The 14,341-nt window shown below is 36.6% G+C and overlaps 1 protein-coding gene across 1 annotated transcript in view; it reads left to right on the top strand.

The window, feature by feature from the left end:
* Positions 1–354: 354 nt before the first annotated feature.
* The window catches only part of LOC108968640 (5'-AMP-activated protein kinase subunit gamma-1), a 197,356-nt gene continuing 183,369 nt past the window's right edge, over positions 355–14,341 (top strand). Inside the window, exons 1-3 of the mRNA XM_018932771.1 lie at positions 355–846; positions 10,159–10,317; positions 10,545–10,693. Coding sequence (XP_018788316.1) covers positions 10,182–10,317; positions 10,545–10,693 — 285 coding nt within the window. The 5' untranslated portion in view covers positions 355–846; positions 10,159–10,181. The remainder of the gene's footprint in view (positions 847–10,158; positions 10,318–10,544; positions 10,694–14,341) is intronic.

Here is a 14,341-nt window from a genome sequence, read left to right as displayed (position 1 = left end):
CCAGGTTTCAAACCCACTTAATGTCAACTAAATATCGATCATATACTCACACCTCAACGGCTGTGGTGATCTGTTTAAGACGGCTAAAAAAGTAATAGTAGTGCTATGTTAAGCATAGAAGCTATGAAAAAGAATTTATAATTATAATTATCGATATTATAAACTATGACATCAGAGACGTCAGTCGTCAGAAGTCAACATAGATACACTGATAGCTACTTTGCGATTATTGGAGTTTATAAAATTTTTGAATGAGTAAAAAAAATTCAAATAATTTTTCAGTGTAAAAAATTAAATCAAAATTCTTTAAGAATACTTTAATAATACGTTATTTGCTTTTATATCCATTTAAAGGTTTGTGGAGCATAAAAATCGCAAAAAAAGTCAGAAAAATATTTACTTAACTAAAGAGTCGTGTGCTGTTCTCAATACGTGATACAAAGGTATTAAAAAAAGTTATGTGACAAATATTATAAAAAACCAACAGAAATTTAAGAAAATCGACTAAATCATCTAATAAATATTAGATTTATTAATATTAAATTATATTATCTGCTGTAGCACCAAAACTAAATCTGAAACTTCTAACGTGAATCTAGGAATGAAAATTATCTGAAAAGAAAAAGTGCAACCCGAAAAGGAAAATAACCGTGTGCAATAAAAAGCGTAAATAACTGTACACATCGCGGCGCGTAAATTTCGCGCGTTGAAAAAAAAAATAATAAAGAAACCTAAACCGCGGAAAGATCTTAAAACCAAGAAAAAAAAGGAAATTTTTTCATTGATTCACTTAGTGTACTTCGCCGCTGCCGCCGCCAATTGTGTGGCAGTCAACTAATTGTAACGGTGAGTAGCTTCCTCAGTTTCCACAGTAGTTTATAAACATACATACATATATGTATATCGTCTATTAATTTTATTATACTCGTACATATGTTTATGAAGCCCATCACTCGGAGCGAATTTCTTGTAAATATTATGCCATAAATTAGAATTTTAAATGAGGCATCGAGTGTCGTAATAAACACACACATCAAGCAAACACTTCGGTTATATCTAAATGCATATCTTTATATATATCACTACATACAAACATATGTCTATATATATGTACATACATGTATGTAACTAAATATAATTTTCATACGCAGTTTCCATATTACAGCCAAGCGTTTCAGCTTTTACTTAACAATAACTTTTAATGGTCATTTCAAATTAATTGAAATATTACTTTTACGATCAAATATCATATGATCACAATTAATTTTATGCACTATAAAATTAACCCATATTTAGAATATACGAGTATAGTATAGAAAGTCTAGTGGCAATAGAGAAACCGGAGAAAGAGATATAATATATTTGCATGTAAGTGTCGACGGCTTATAAAAACTGTTTAAAAAAGTTTACTGTTATTATGAAATGAAATACATATTTTTTTGCTCCGACAGTGATGGAAACTTTTTGGATACTTTTCCAATTTTTTAAGGGTGAGAATGGTTCCAATTCAAGATACTCCATGAATTTTTATAAAGGGCTGGCAAGTCAAAAAACGAACATTTTTGAAAAAGCATTTCAACTAGTAAATAAATAAACATAATCTAAATTTCCGGATTTTATGAGTACAATAAGTACTTTAATAATCGTTGATGCATTTTTACAAATTTTAGATTCCCTTGATCTCATAGCGATCTCTTGAAAAATCTCCCAAAAAAGAGGGGTGGTGGTGGTAAGTTTTTTCTGAAGAAAGTTCTCTGAGTGCCATTTACTTGACAGTGACGAGAAACGATTCTTTTACATCTTAACTTAAGTAGGGGGTCATGCGCTGGGTTTAGGACCCGCTACGTACAAACGCCCCCAATGAAAAGGTAGGTTATTTAGCCTCCATGATGAAACGTCATCAAATGGTTTGAGGCTGAGGTCCGAAATATGGTTATCTGTAGTACTAGATTCCAGCATAAGAAAACTCACCAAGCTGCTTAGCTTTCTCCGAATCGAAAAGCCAGTAACCAAATCGATCATGTTGTCCTAACATCGACATCGAACAATATCTTGTTGCAGCCAAGATAAGCACTCACCTTTGTGCAGCAAAAAACGTGCTGCAATCGCAACAGACAGCCGAACGATTTTCTACTCGACTTACACTCGCCAGGGTAATGCTCGAACATTCTACGAAAAGAGGTGGCGACTAACAAAAGGTTTCAAGACCGGAACATACTCTTGTAGAGCCCCCAGAGGTGCTGAATGGTAGGAGATGTCGAGACCGATTCCCCAATCGATGGCGATGTAGCAGACTTTCCATTGCCCGACCAGGAAGAAGTTCGAATAGCAATTGCCCGCCTGAAGATCAACAAAGCGGCGGGGGCCAATCAAACACGGCCGCGAAGAACTGATAAGGAGCATGCAGCAGCTGCTTTGTAAAATTGCATCGAAATTGTTCAACAAAGAAGTTCTAAAAAATTTGGTGTGCCGACCCAAATTTCTGTGCCAAAACATTCAGAATGTTAGAAAAGGCCTTCGGTGATAATTGTCTTGGACCTATGCCTGCTTCTCGGAAACAGATAACCAGCCCGAATATTGTAGCAAAGGTGAGCCGAAACCGAAAAAAATCAAGGTTTGGTTCACAGTTTTCGATTATCGAGTTGTAATGCACTCTCAATTCGTTCCGACCGGCCGAATTGTCAACAAGGAATACTATTTGAGTGTAACTTATGGCTATTCAACAAACTCAAACGAACGCTCAGGGGAAACTGTTTTAAGTCAATTGAGGACATTAAACGTGAATCGCTACGCCCATTCAATACTATTTCAGAAATTGACCTTATCCTCGAAAGAGTGATTGGATGAATTGTAGGCTCAAGTGTATTGGTTTCAAGAGGGATAACTTAGAGATTTTGTAGAATAAATTAAGAATTTTAAAATTATGAACAAAGTCTTACTACTTTTTGCTCATAGCAGTATATTTCTATGTGTCACTCTTAATACCAATTTAAAATATGAAATTTGAAAGGGTTAGTCTTGTCCTTGTTTACGCACTCTTTACTCTAAAATCTTGCTTCATTATTTACTAAAATTCCAAACTATTTTTTATACAAAGAACTTTTATATAATTTCTGCAATAAGACTACGCTTGTCTGACTTTCCCTTATAGGGCTAATTTAAATTGCCCAATCTCACTGAATAATTTGATTATATTATATGTAAGGATGCTAATTTTTCTATTGCCTTAATTAGTAAGCTTTCACTTACGTCAATTCCAATGAATGCTTAACAGCAGAGAGATCTCCCTATGCCTACCTCCACACCCATACACGCTATCTTCGCTATCTCGAAGCAGAAATCGCTGAACAAAAGACTTGTCCACACAACACATTCTCTCACAGAATGTAACGAAAGAAATTGGAAGATTCGATACAAATTTGCCTATATGTGTGTTTATTTTTGTGTGAGTGCTTTTATAGCATGGAATGGCGGTGAGCCATGCAACCCTAAGTATGTCAAAAATATGTATAAGAAATCAAATTTCGATGATTTTTTTTATGAATGAAGGTGTATTGAAGGATATTCTACCCTTTTTATATATGGTTTGTCAAAAAAGTCTTGCGGTATTTTCGTTGGTTGGCGCAGAGAGCGCGTAGTTCTAGTTTTATTCGTCGCATCGGGTCATGCTATACCTTTTTGGAAAGCTCATTTCACGCGCTAACACGTGTTTGATTGATTGTTGTTTCTTTTAAGTCGTTCGTGAGTTATAGCGTCGCAAACATGGATCAAAATAAAGAGAAAATTCGGCATATTTTACAGTACTACTACGATAAAGGCAAAAATGCATCTCAAGCCGCCAATAAAATTTGTGCAGTTTATGGACCTGATACAGTTTCCATTTCCACCGCACAACGATGCTTTCAACGTTTTCGTTCTGGTGTAGAGGTGGTCGAAGATGCGCCACGCTCCTGAATTGGTCGAAAGAGACCGGCATAGTAGTAGCCGTAGCATCGGTCAAGAGCTGAGCATGAGTCATCAAAAAACATTTTATGAACAATTGAGAATTCAATAAAAATACCGCAAGACTAATATATGTATGTATGTATTAACTGTTATATATATGTTGCTTAATGCCATCAAAAATCAATGGCTTAATATTTTTTGCGAAATTCGTCAATGTGCTCATATCAAATTCAACCCTTTTTATTTCGATACTAAATATTATTTCTAAGAATTATTCCGATTGAAACGTTAGTGCATAAACCTAATACTAAATCTGTTACCGAAATACATACTTTCATTTGTGTATGTGTGCATTTTCCAGCGTCAAGCAGATTGTGTGACGCTATGCGCTATTGATTTGCATTGATTGAACAGGGAATTACGGCTAGAAGGATAACCTTACTCAAAGCCCATATTAAGCAGCTCTTTGTCAGGCAGTCCGTAGAGAATTGTGCGGCAAGCGTGTGCAAAGGATTTTTATTAACTTGTTGCCTAATCGCACGCAATCATTGAACCACATAGTAAATAAATTCATGTCAGAAGTAGCTGTAATATTGTAACTAGTTATTAACTGGTAACAAAGTAATGCATTTATTACAAAGTTCATTAGAAAAAATAATAATTAATAATAACGTTGTTGTTGTGCGAGTTTCTTTTGAAACTTGGAGGCGTTGTTCTATAAAAAAATCCTGCTTTTCAAACTGTTTATGGCCTTTAGGGTTCCAGACTTACATTAAATGAGCGAAAATAATTTAAGTTTCGCATTTCTTCTTGGATAGCAAGATAATTTTAATAAAAATCTGAACGAAGCTTTAGATCTACATATACTAAATTTCCTGAAGAAAATTTCTCAAATAAAAAATTGTTTCCTTGCATGAACTTGGCTTTGATCGGACAGTTTATATGACAGCATTTCGCTACAATAGACCGATATGAGAGATTTCGATAAATGATTTGCTTCTGGCGGGAAATGGACGTATGTAAAATTTATGATGGATGGCTAAATTGACTCAGCTCCGAACGCTGATTGTTTATATTTTTATAGTATATATTTTAGCGGGTCTCTTTTTGGGTGTTGCAAACTTCGTTTTAAACTTAATATATCCTGTACAGGGTTTGCACCGCGACCTAGGCTATATTGTGTCCTCTCGTCCATCACATATGTTTATCCATAAAGGTCTCGCATTATGATGAGTTCCAACGGGGTTAGATCTTCCAAATAATAGCGCTTGTCTGGATAAAATCCGAGACAATACCGCTAACTTAGAACTGGTTGTTGTTGGACACTCGCTTCCTCGCTGCACGCAACTTAACAATCTCCCACACAAAATCCACAACGGCCATAATCACAAACTGAACGAAGGAGTAAAGACTTGATCTTATTATTGCAGTGGGTGGCGTTAAGATTCCGACTGTCAATAACCGAAACGCACACGAGGAAGTTGCAAACATGACAGAACACTGGACTGTGGACTACCACTGGATGCCTCTTGATATCTCCCATCGAACACTTGCACTTTGTGACTCCCATATGCTCTTAGTTAAGAAGCTTAATGAACTCCTTTCCAAGCAGCGGCAGTTTCGCAGAAATAATACCTCCAGTCACCTGCTTGGAGCGGAACCGTATCCTACGAGCATCAAGAGGTCCTTCCTGAACTATGTCAACAGGATCAGACAATACGCCGACCAGACTTCGGACGCAACTCACTTGCGACAAGCACTTTCACCAATTTCCTCACAGTGAATGGCGTACTTGGAGTTAAACCCCCACCCATTGCAGACGAAGAGCTTGAGTTGTCGCAAGAAACGATAATGACCCTTGCGCAGCTTCCTACTCCTACTTATACAGAATAGACCTTTACATAAAAAACATATGTCCAGCGTGTAATGAGTCCCCGCATGATACGAGCCACATCTTTGCTAGCCCTACACATCTGACATCCTTCTCCCTTTGGTTCAATCCCGTCAAACAGCACGTTTCCTGGGCCTAATTGATTGACGTCAATGACAACTTACCTAATCCTGACCATACTAACTGGGATTAGAACAACAAATGTTACAACAACAACAACATGATGCATTACAGAACTTGTTGGAAGCTATTGAGTTGCTGTGATCCCTATCCACATACATATGTATGTATATGGATCCAAGGGTCTTGAACCAATGCCTGCATCTACAATCAGGTGCTCAGGAGTTTGCGATTCAATGTCACAAAAGAAGCCATGCCCATGTTTTGTCTTTTAAGCCTGCAGAGACCAGTATAGAGTAGCCTGAACAACACAGATTTGATCTTCGATCGCGAATTGTGTTTTATTACTATTTCTTTCCTCTGAACACTAACGTTTTTGGTTTTTTTGTTTTATTTCGATAATCCCAAAATGGATACATACATATGTAAATCTCCAAGCTTTTGAGAACTGTTCACCATTCTTTGTAAAACCAATCAACTGAAAAATAGAAAATTGTAATCTCTAGAGCATTAATTTTCATTTATCCAGAAAAATGTTATATTAACTTTAAAAATCGTTCAATAAAATGCAGAATTCGATATAGAACTAGCCTATAGGTCAATTATAACGAAGTAGCTATTAAAGTGCAATGCGCATTCCAAAACTCAAAGACAAGAAATAGCTCGGACTTTTTTCCATTACTCCATGGCCACAATGCAATTAAGACTACGCTGGGTTATTAGAAGTATAGTATGTAGGTTTAGTACGCCATTAGTTAAGTATGTAACTTCTCCTGTCAATCCAGCAACCAACGCATTGCTGCGCTGGCTGTGCGAGACAATCTGACTTTCAGCGAAATTACTACAACTTGTTTTTGTATATTTGTTGCTTTCAGCGCATTCATGGTCTTTCTACACTCAAACCAATCCAACAGTCATTCAATTACTCAGATGTGGGTCTAACTAACGGGAATGTCGCGCTGACGTCGTTTAGACAAACAACGCATTACAATGGCCAATATTGTCATATTTAGAATTTTTGCGTTCTTTGCATTCGTTTATTGGACGTGTGTTCTGCATGTATCATCGCTCATATAACGGTTGTTATGTGGCTTGTACGCATTTTCGCTTCGGAAAAGTTTACCAACCGTTGACAAATGACCTCAGCAAAATGGTTCGGTTTCTTTGCGTAATAAATATATGTATGTATGATGTCACAGCTTTTATACCGTGCGCAATGTCTTACCATTTTAGCTAGACTAGAAGACTGCAGTTAACTGAAATATGAATAGTGATGGATATAAGGGAGATACCTAGTGTGACAGTCGATTTTTAGTAATTTAAAAAAAAGAAACTACTATATCAATTGAAAAAAAAAAAGGATTTTTTAATCAACATACATAGTTCCCTTCGAGAGGTATTCACTGACTTGTGCCACGGTGCATTGTCTGGTTGAAACAGCATTTTTTTCAAATGCGATCGTTTTATGGCAATTTCGTCCTTCAAACGATCCAATAATACTATGTAATAGTCGCTCTTGTTGGCAATACTATCAAGGTAGTCAATAAACGTTTTCCATGCTCATGCTAAGGTACAAACCTTGACAGCTGACTTTTGTGTTTTCCACGCCTTGGAGCGGGTTTGTCGTGTGCAGTCCACACGGATGACTGTCGATTGGACATCGGAGTGAAATAATGATACGCGGGCTTAATGCGCTTGAACATCTTCAAAGGCTGTCCCACATCATCAACTCGTTGTTGTTTTTTGTCAAAAGTAAACTTTCGCGGCACTCACTTTTCACACAACACTTTCATGCCCAAATATTCATGAAATATATTATTTATACTTTCAGTTGATAACTTTACTCGCCGTTAACAATGGGCAAAGGACCATAAATCTTCCATGGAACTTTTCTCCTTAAGACTCACAATGCCGACCCATTACATGTTGTCTTCGTCTATGCCTCTGCACCATTTGGCACGACTTGGATGATGAGGGAATGTAAAATTTGGTATGTGTTCGACAAGAGAAGACTTTTTGGCAAGAGTTATAACTGTCAATAGTGACTGGGAGTTTAGTCGCGATTGCGACGACAGTTTGTTTGATGCCAGGAGATTTTTCGTCTTGCCCTCGTTCACTGCCAGCCCCATTTGCTTCCTTCTTCGGTCTGGAGAAAGCACAACTAATGGCGCGGTTGTTGAGGCCACTGATATAAATATCATCGGCGTACACCAACAACTGCAGACTCGTTCACAAGATTGTACCTTCTCTACTCAGCTCTGTAGCTCGAATTATTTTCTCCAGGAATATATTGATTAAGGGAGTTGTCTTGTCTGAAATTTCGTTTGATATCGAACGGCTGTTAGAGGTGCTTCCTGATTTTGATGAGCCGTCTGTACCATGTAAATTTTCACTTTGCTCCAATGATCTGAAATTAATTAAATACAAAATGTCTGTCAACAACACATTTTTATCGGTACTTTCGCCTGAAATCACTTTAATTTCCGTTGCACATTTCTGTATTTCATCTACGTGGTTTGGCCATTTCCGTTTCTACTTAGCAAAATTTAATCGATGTTACAAAAGCACATAGAGTATATAGGAAAGCCACAACCAGACATCAATTGACTCGCATGTCTGCTGTTCATTAGACGCGTTGCCATGTGTCCTCCACATTGTTGGTGTGGCCCACGCTATTCTCCACCGCTAAGATTTTGTTATTTTTTTTTAATAAAGAGTTTTCTGCAACTAATTTCAAGCCTTGTGGCGTTCGTTTGATCACACTTATGCCAATGGCATGCAATTTATACTATTTTTGGAGGTTTTCATTTGACCTTTGGAAATATTTTCTATAGAGAAAGGGAACCGCTGAATGAGTAATTAAGATGACGTGATGAAACAAGTTCTAGAACTTAAACAAATTGCTTATAATTAGACAATGTCAAAACTGATTCTTATATAAATATGCGGGTCAAAGAATCTTTCAGACATTCAGCTAACATCAAAGCAGCCAAAACAAATAGCCACGACAAACATTTCCCAGCGTGTAGGCGTCAGTTCATTATTGTTATTACGTTGTATTATTTTGCGAACGCTTGTAGGGCCTGTTATTAGGGTTGTCCTACTTTTGACAAATCAAAATTTTAGCTCTAGCTAGAGCTATGGGCTCTTGAATAGTTCCAAGAATATCCGACGTTTTTGAGCCAAAACGATGAAGCCCATTTCTGGCTCAATGGGTATGCAAACAAGCAAAATTACTGCATTTGAGACGAAGAGCCACTTGAAGAGATTCAGAAGCTGACGATTAATACAGAAGAAACAACGGTTTGATGTAGGGTTTTTGGACCGGTGGAATCGTCGGTTCATATTTCTTCAAAAAATGAGGTCGTTGAAACCGTTAACGCACCATGATAATCGACTATTTGTTGCATGAAATTGAGAAACGTGTTCGAACGGGTCATCGAAAATTAGTCTCAGCGGAGTCATTTGAAAGTGATAATCTTCGAAAAATAAATGCCAAAGAATGTTCTTTCGAATGATAATACACATTCCCCAATAAATTGGAAGTTTCTGTGTTTATTCTTTAAAAAAGTAGGGAATCTCGAAATGGATCGCTCTTTAGTTATATTTAAGTGATTGCGGCAAGCTAATGCTTTAAGTTCAAATTTTCAATTGCAATCACAATAAAGTCGAGTTTTTGCTATTACGCGACCTTCTTATCAATGCTATCCGGTTCAGATTGATGTCCTCTCTGGAGAAGGATAAATAATTCTACCAAGAAATGGTGTCTATAGAGCGGCATGTTATGGTTGGATCGTCTGCTGTATTGCCTTCTTTGTCATTTTAGTCTGAAATCTTAAACTCCCTTATTTATGAGAAATTACTGAGAATGATGAGAGCAATGAATTCCTTATTAAAGACATCAACACAGATGCCTACCTTTTATGACAGGTAGTCTTTCATTCTTCTTTGATCACAAATAATTGCTAGATTGAAGATATTGCAGCCGCTTAGATGCGCATTACTCATGCGGTAATCATAATATCGCATATTTATGCATATTTTCTCTTCCAATCATGATTTTTTTTTAGCATACACAAGTCACTCCTATCTTGTATTCTAAACACCAAATATTATAAGTATTGCTTCTGCTGTGTGAATCGCCTTTCATGTTTTACCTGCATACTTAATTTTCTGTCTTTTCGTTGTGTATTTAATTACAGCCTGAACCTGCAGCAGTAACGCAATGCCTGGCGGTACGGGTGGTGGCAATGGCTACGAGGAGGTGGCCGCCGCCAGACGCGGTCGCTTTCATGTGACCTCAACGGCAGCACAAGGACCACCAGAGACGACCTTCGGGCGATTTCGTCTAATGCCCACATGTAAGTATAATAAAATGTTTGTGTATATTTGTATAGCGCATATAGAGGACTTACAGGAAAAGTGGCATTAAATGGTGTTTAAGAAACATTGTTAATTAAATTGAAATTCTGCACGATGCGTAGAATTGCTGAGCAGTACTTAACTTTGCTAGAAATTAAAAATGATATCGAAAATATTTATATTTTCAATTCAAACCATTAACATACTCTCTCTTTTTTTTCTCCAGCTAATTATGGTGCCATTTCGCCCATTTTGCATCGTGGTCGTTTCGCTGTTATCCCCGAGGAACCGCAAGGTTCACCCGCACAGGGCACACCCCCTGCGGGCGGTGCGATGCGCTCGCCCTCGCCAGAATGGGATTTTGATATTGAACAGGTAAGTCGATGAACATATTTATATACGAATAAATATATACATATATGTATATATGCGAATATGCTTATGTGCATCGTGTTAAGTATAAGTCTCTTTCGTTGTAATAAAGACAAGCAACTGTTCTCAGCAAATTTTGCGCTCAAGCAAGCGGAATTTCGGAGAAAAGTAGTAGTATTCAATTCAATATCCTTTCATTCGTTTCCTTTCTGCGTAAAGCTCTCAGACAATAATGATCTGATTGTCTCGAAAAATTTGCTATTTTTTATAGATTCAAATTAAATCTCTTGAATATTCTCCTAAATTTTTATGTTGATCCAAGTAATAGTTTCGGAGGTACAGCTGTGAAAACTTTTAAATGCGTTTTTCTCAAAACAGTTTTTTTGCAGTCGATTGGCAAGATCTCTCGAGAACTACTCAACGATCTTAATGAAATTTTGCGCAGGTCTTTGAGACACAATTCTTCAAGACTTGGAAGAATTTTTTTTTCGATTACAACTGTTTGAAAAAAGAGGCACCGCTAAGTTTGTGTGTAACCGAACATTTTATTCACACTCTATGTTTAAGGATCAAAGTCTTTGATTCTTTTGATAACTTTGATTTTCGGAGCGGAGCTAATTAATGGCCCCCTTTTCAAATATATATTCGGCATTGAAAAATTATACACCCAACTATACGAACGTGTTATATACACAAACAAGAAGTTCAGAACCGACCTGGTTCCCCCATTTTTGACATAAGGATACACTATTATCGGGAAAAAATTCTTTCTGAACTTCAATAATATAACTCACAGATTGAATGATATTTCCTGTAAATAGTAAGCCGTAGGAACTGAGATTCATCGTTATAGGGAAGCTTGGTCCGAAAAATTTTTAGACGCGCAATGTCATACCTTTAAGAACTGGATTCGAAACATCTTGAATGTGACATTTAGCTCTGGTTAGCACCCATCTGTCAATTAAATTCTGCTTAACTTAACTAAGACTATATCTTTCGGTAGATAACCTTTTTTTTAACCCGAAATTAATTGCTGGCAACTAAGCAGACATTGAGAAACGACCCTTAATGCTTTTGACGCATTTATTTTGTGAGTTATTACACTATTAGTACATAACCGTTCTATGAAGGTTGGGCATGGTTATCATTCGATTTCATTTATTTTTTTTTATCGTTTAACAGTTAATGAAATTTGGTAGGTGTGGGAGTGGTCTAATTCCTCCTAGAGTCTCAGGGAATGCGTGTACCCCTTTTCATCACGATATCTAAATTTTTACTCAAGTTTCGGATAGGCATTCGCCTTGTCTCGCCATCCTGGCCCTTATGCATATATACATACATACTATACATATAAGTATGTATATAACTATCGTTAGGTATTCCGAGAGTGTAAAAATTGAGTTTATATGAAAATTATAAATCTAAAAAACGCTATGGTCTATGTCTTTAATAGCTACTCTAGAATTTCTACTAGCTATACAGATTTGCACCGAGTATTTCTATAATTTGTTATTAAAAAGTTATTAAAAATACTTTCGTAATATTGTAAACATACCCTTAGTCACCTGGAACTCGCTACTGGAAAACTTACAGATCCTTCTACGAAATAAATGAGAACAAAACACAAAGCAACGAGTAGACTTCCAAGGAAAATGTAAACAACGTAAAACATGAAAACAGCTGATGCCGACCAACAGCGTTCCAATAAGCAAAGCAAAAATAATAATAAACACAACAAAGTAAGTGCTGTCTCATGCTCATATCAATAATACTACGTCTGTATGTGTACACGTAAACATTTTGAGTGAATAAATAGTCAACGCGAAGCATGAAAACAGAGGCCACACATACTTTGGCGCTGTTTACAAAGGTTTTCCGAAGCGGGTTGATAAGAGGGTGAATTGTGGATAACGAGTTTCAATGGCTGGCGAGCAAACCAGCTGAGTGGTGGGCTGTCAAAACGTGCGCAGGCTAGCGAATGGAAATATGCTTTGACAATTGGAAACTGGAACTGGAACTGAAACTGGAACAATTTGGAGTAGCGAAAACGCTTGAGAAACGAACGTCAGTATTGAATTGGAACGAATTAGCAAACGCTGGAGAACATTTAGTAGCACGCTAGTAAAACGCTAAACAGAAACAAAAGGAAATAAAAAACACTAACTGTAACACATACGTATATTTTGTAACAACAAAAGACACAAAAGGTAAAATAAGTCAGCTACTAGCTAGAGGTAAACGACAAATAGCATCGTCTAAATTGTTGCGTGCTAACAATTGGCTTGGTATTGTGGAAACATCAAACATCTTGATGCTTTTGTAGGTAGAGGCCGACATTTGGCATCTCAGAATAATAACAAGAAGTGGAACTCCGGTAATTGTGGGCTAAGTGTTGCCATCAAACAGAAGGCAAAAGAAATGAAAACGGCTTGGAATCGGGCAATTGTATGGAAGTGTACGACTTTAGTACTTAGCAAACTAGCGACGAATGTAAACGTATAACGACGTAGTCGGTGTTGATTTTGTTTAATTGTTTTTGGTTGGTCGGTTCGATACAAAACAACGGAAACGGATCTTATAAATAAACAACTCAGTTGCAGTGTGCATACAAATTATTTAATAATCTAACTAAATATTGTTGCAAAGTAATTAATTAATATACGGTGTGAATTCGAGCAGACATTACGCCAACGATCGTGTGCATGTTCGTATGCAATTCTGCGCCAACCGTTTTGCTCATCGTCAGTAAGTTTAGCTGACTTCGCGAGTGTTTGACGTTCTGCTGCGTTAATATTGCATTCAATACAGTATTTAATGTTTGCCGTTTGTCAGAAATAAAAAATATAAATGTTATCTAATTAATTGTACAGTGTTTTTAATGAATGTTTGTTAAATCCTTCGAGATTTCCAAGCGTGCGCGAAAGCAAAAGTGAGGCAGAACGAAGTATGTGCAATAAAGTTTATGAGAAATTAGAGAAAGAGCAACACTAAAATTTCTAAAAGCCGATATAAAAATTCTTTATGCACGAGTGTATTATTTAGTGCAATTGTGCCAATGGAAGTTGGATCGGGAGAGAGTGGCAAAAATCAGACAAATATTGAAAGTAATCAACTTAAAATGTATTCCAAGGAATACACACGGCATTGATTTGTTTCCTAGCCGGTGCAACTTGGCGGCTTAAATGAGTTTCAATATTTTCTAATATCAAGAATTCTTCACAGAATACATATATTATAAATATCTAAGTCTTATAAAATTAAAAGTGGTTGAGACAATCGACTAAAACTAAATAAATTACCTCAAGGTGCCAATGTGGCAATGAATTAAAAAGAGTGTATACGATAGTTAACAATGGAAATAATTATAACTTCAGCAAATTATTGTACTGACAATTGTGCTAATATTTTACATGTTTTCCTATTTTCTCCGACCTTTTCTAACCCATTCCGTGTCCAAATTGCTTCAGTATGCTTTTTCTGCTTACTTCATTCTAAGTACATATGTGACAGCTAAACTGTGTAAAATAGTGCTGACATTAATTTGTCTGGAAGCGTAAAATTTCACATTTATTCTAAGTGACAACAAAATATTACAATTACTTCGAAAGTCTAAAAATTAAAATTTTTTTTTTTAATTTTAGTTGAAATATC

The sequence above is a fragment of the Bactrocera latifrons genome, unplaced genomic scaffold, assembly GCF_001853355.1.
Source record: "Bactrocera latifrons isolate USDA-ARS-PBARC rearing strain unplaced genomic scaffold, ASM185335v1 scaffold_223, whole genome shotgun sequence".
Lineage (NCBI taxonomy): Eukaryota > Metazoa > Arthropoda > Insecta > Diptera > Tephritidae > Bactrocera > Bactrocera latifrons.
Note: the sequence above shows the minus strand (reverse complement) of the source record. Positions and strands in the feature narration are given on the sequence as shown.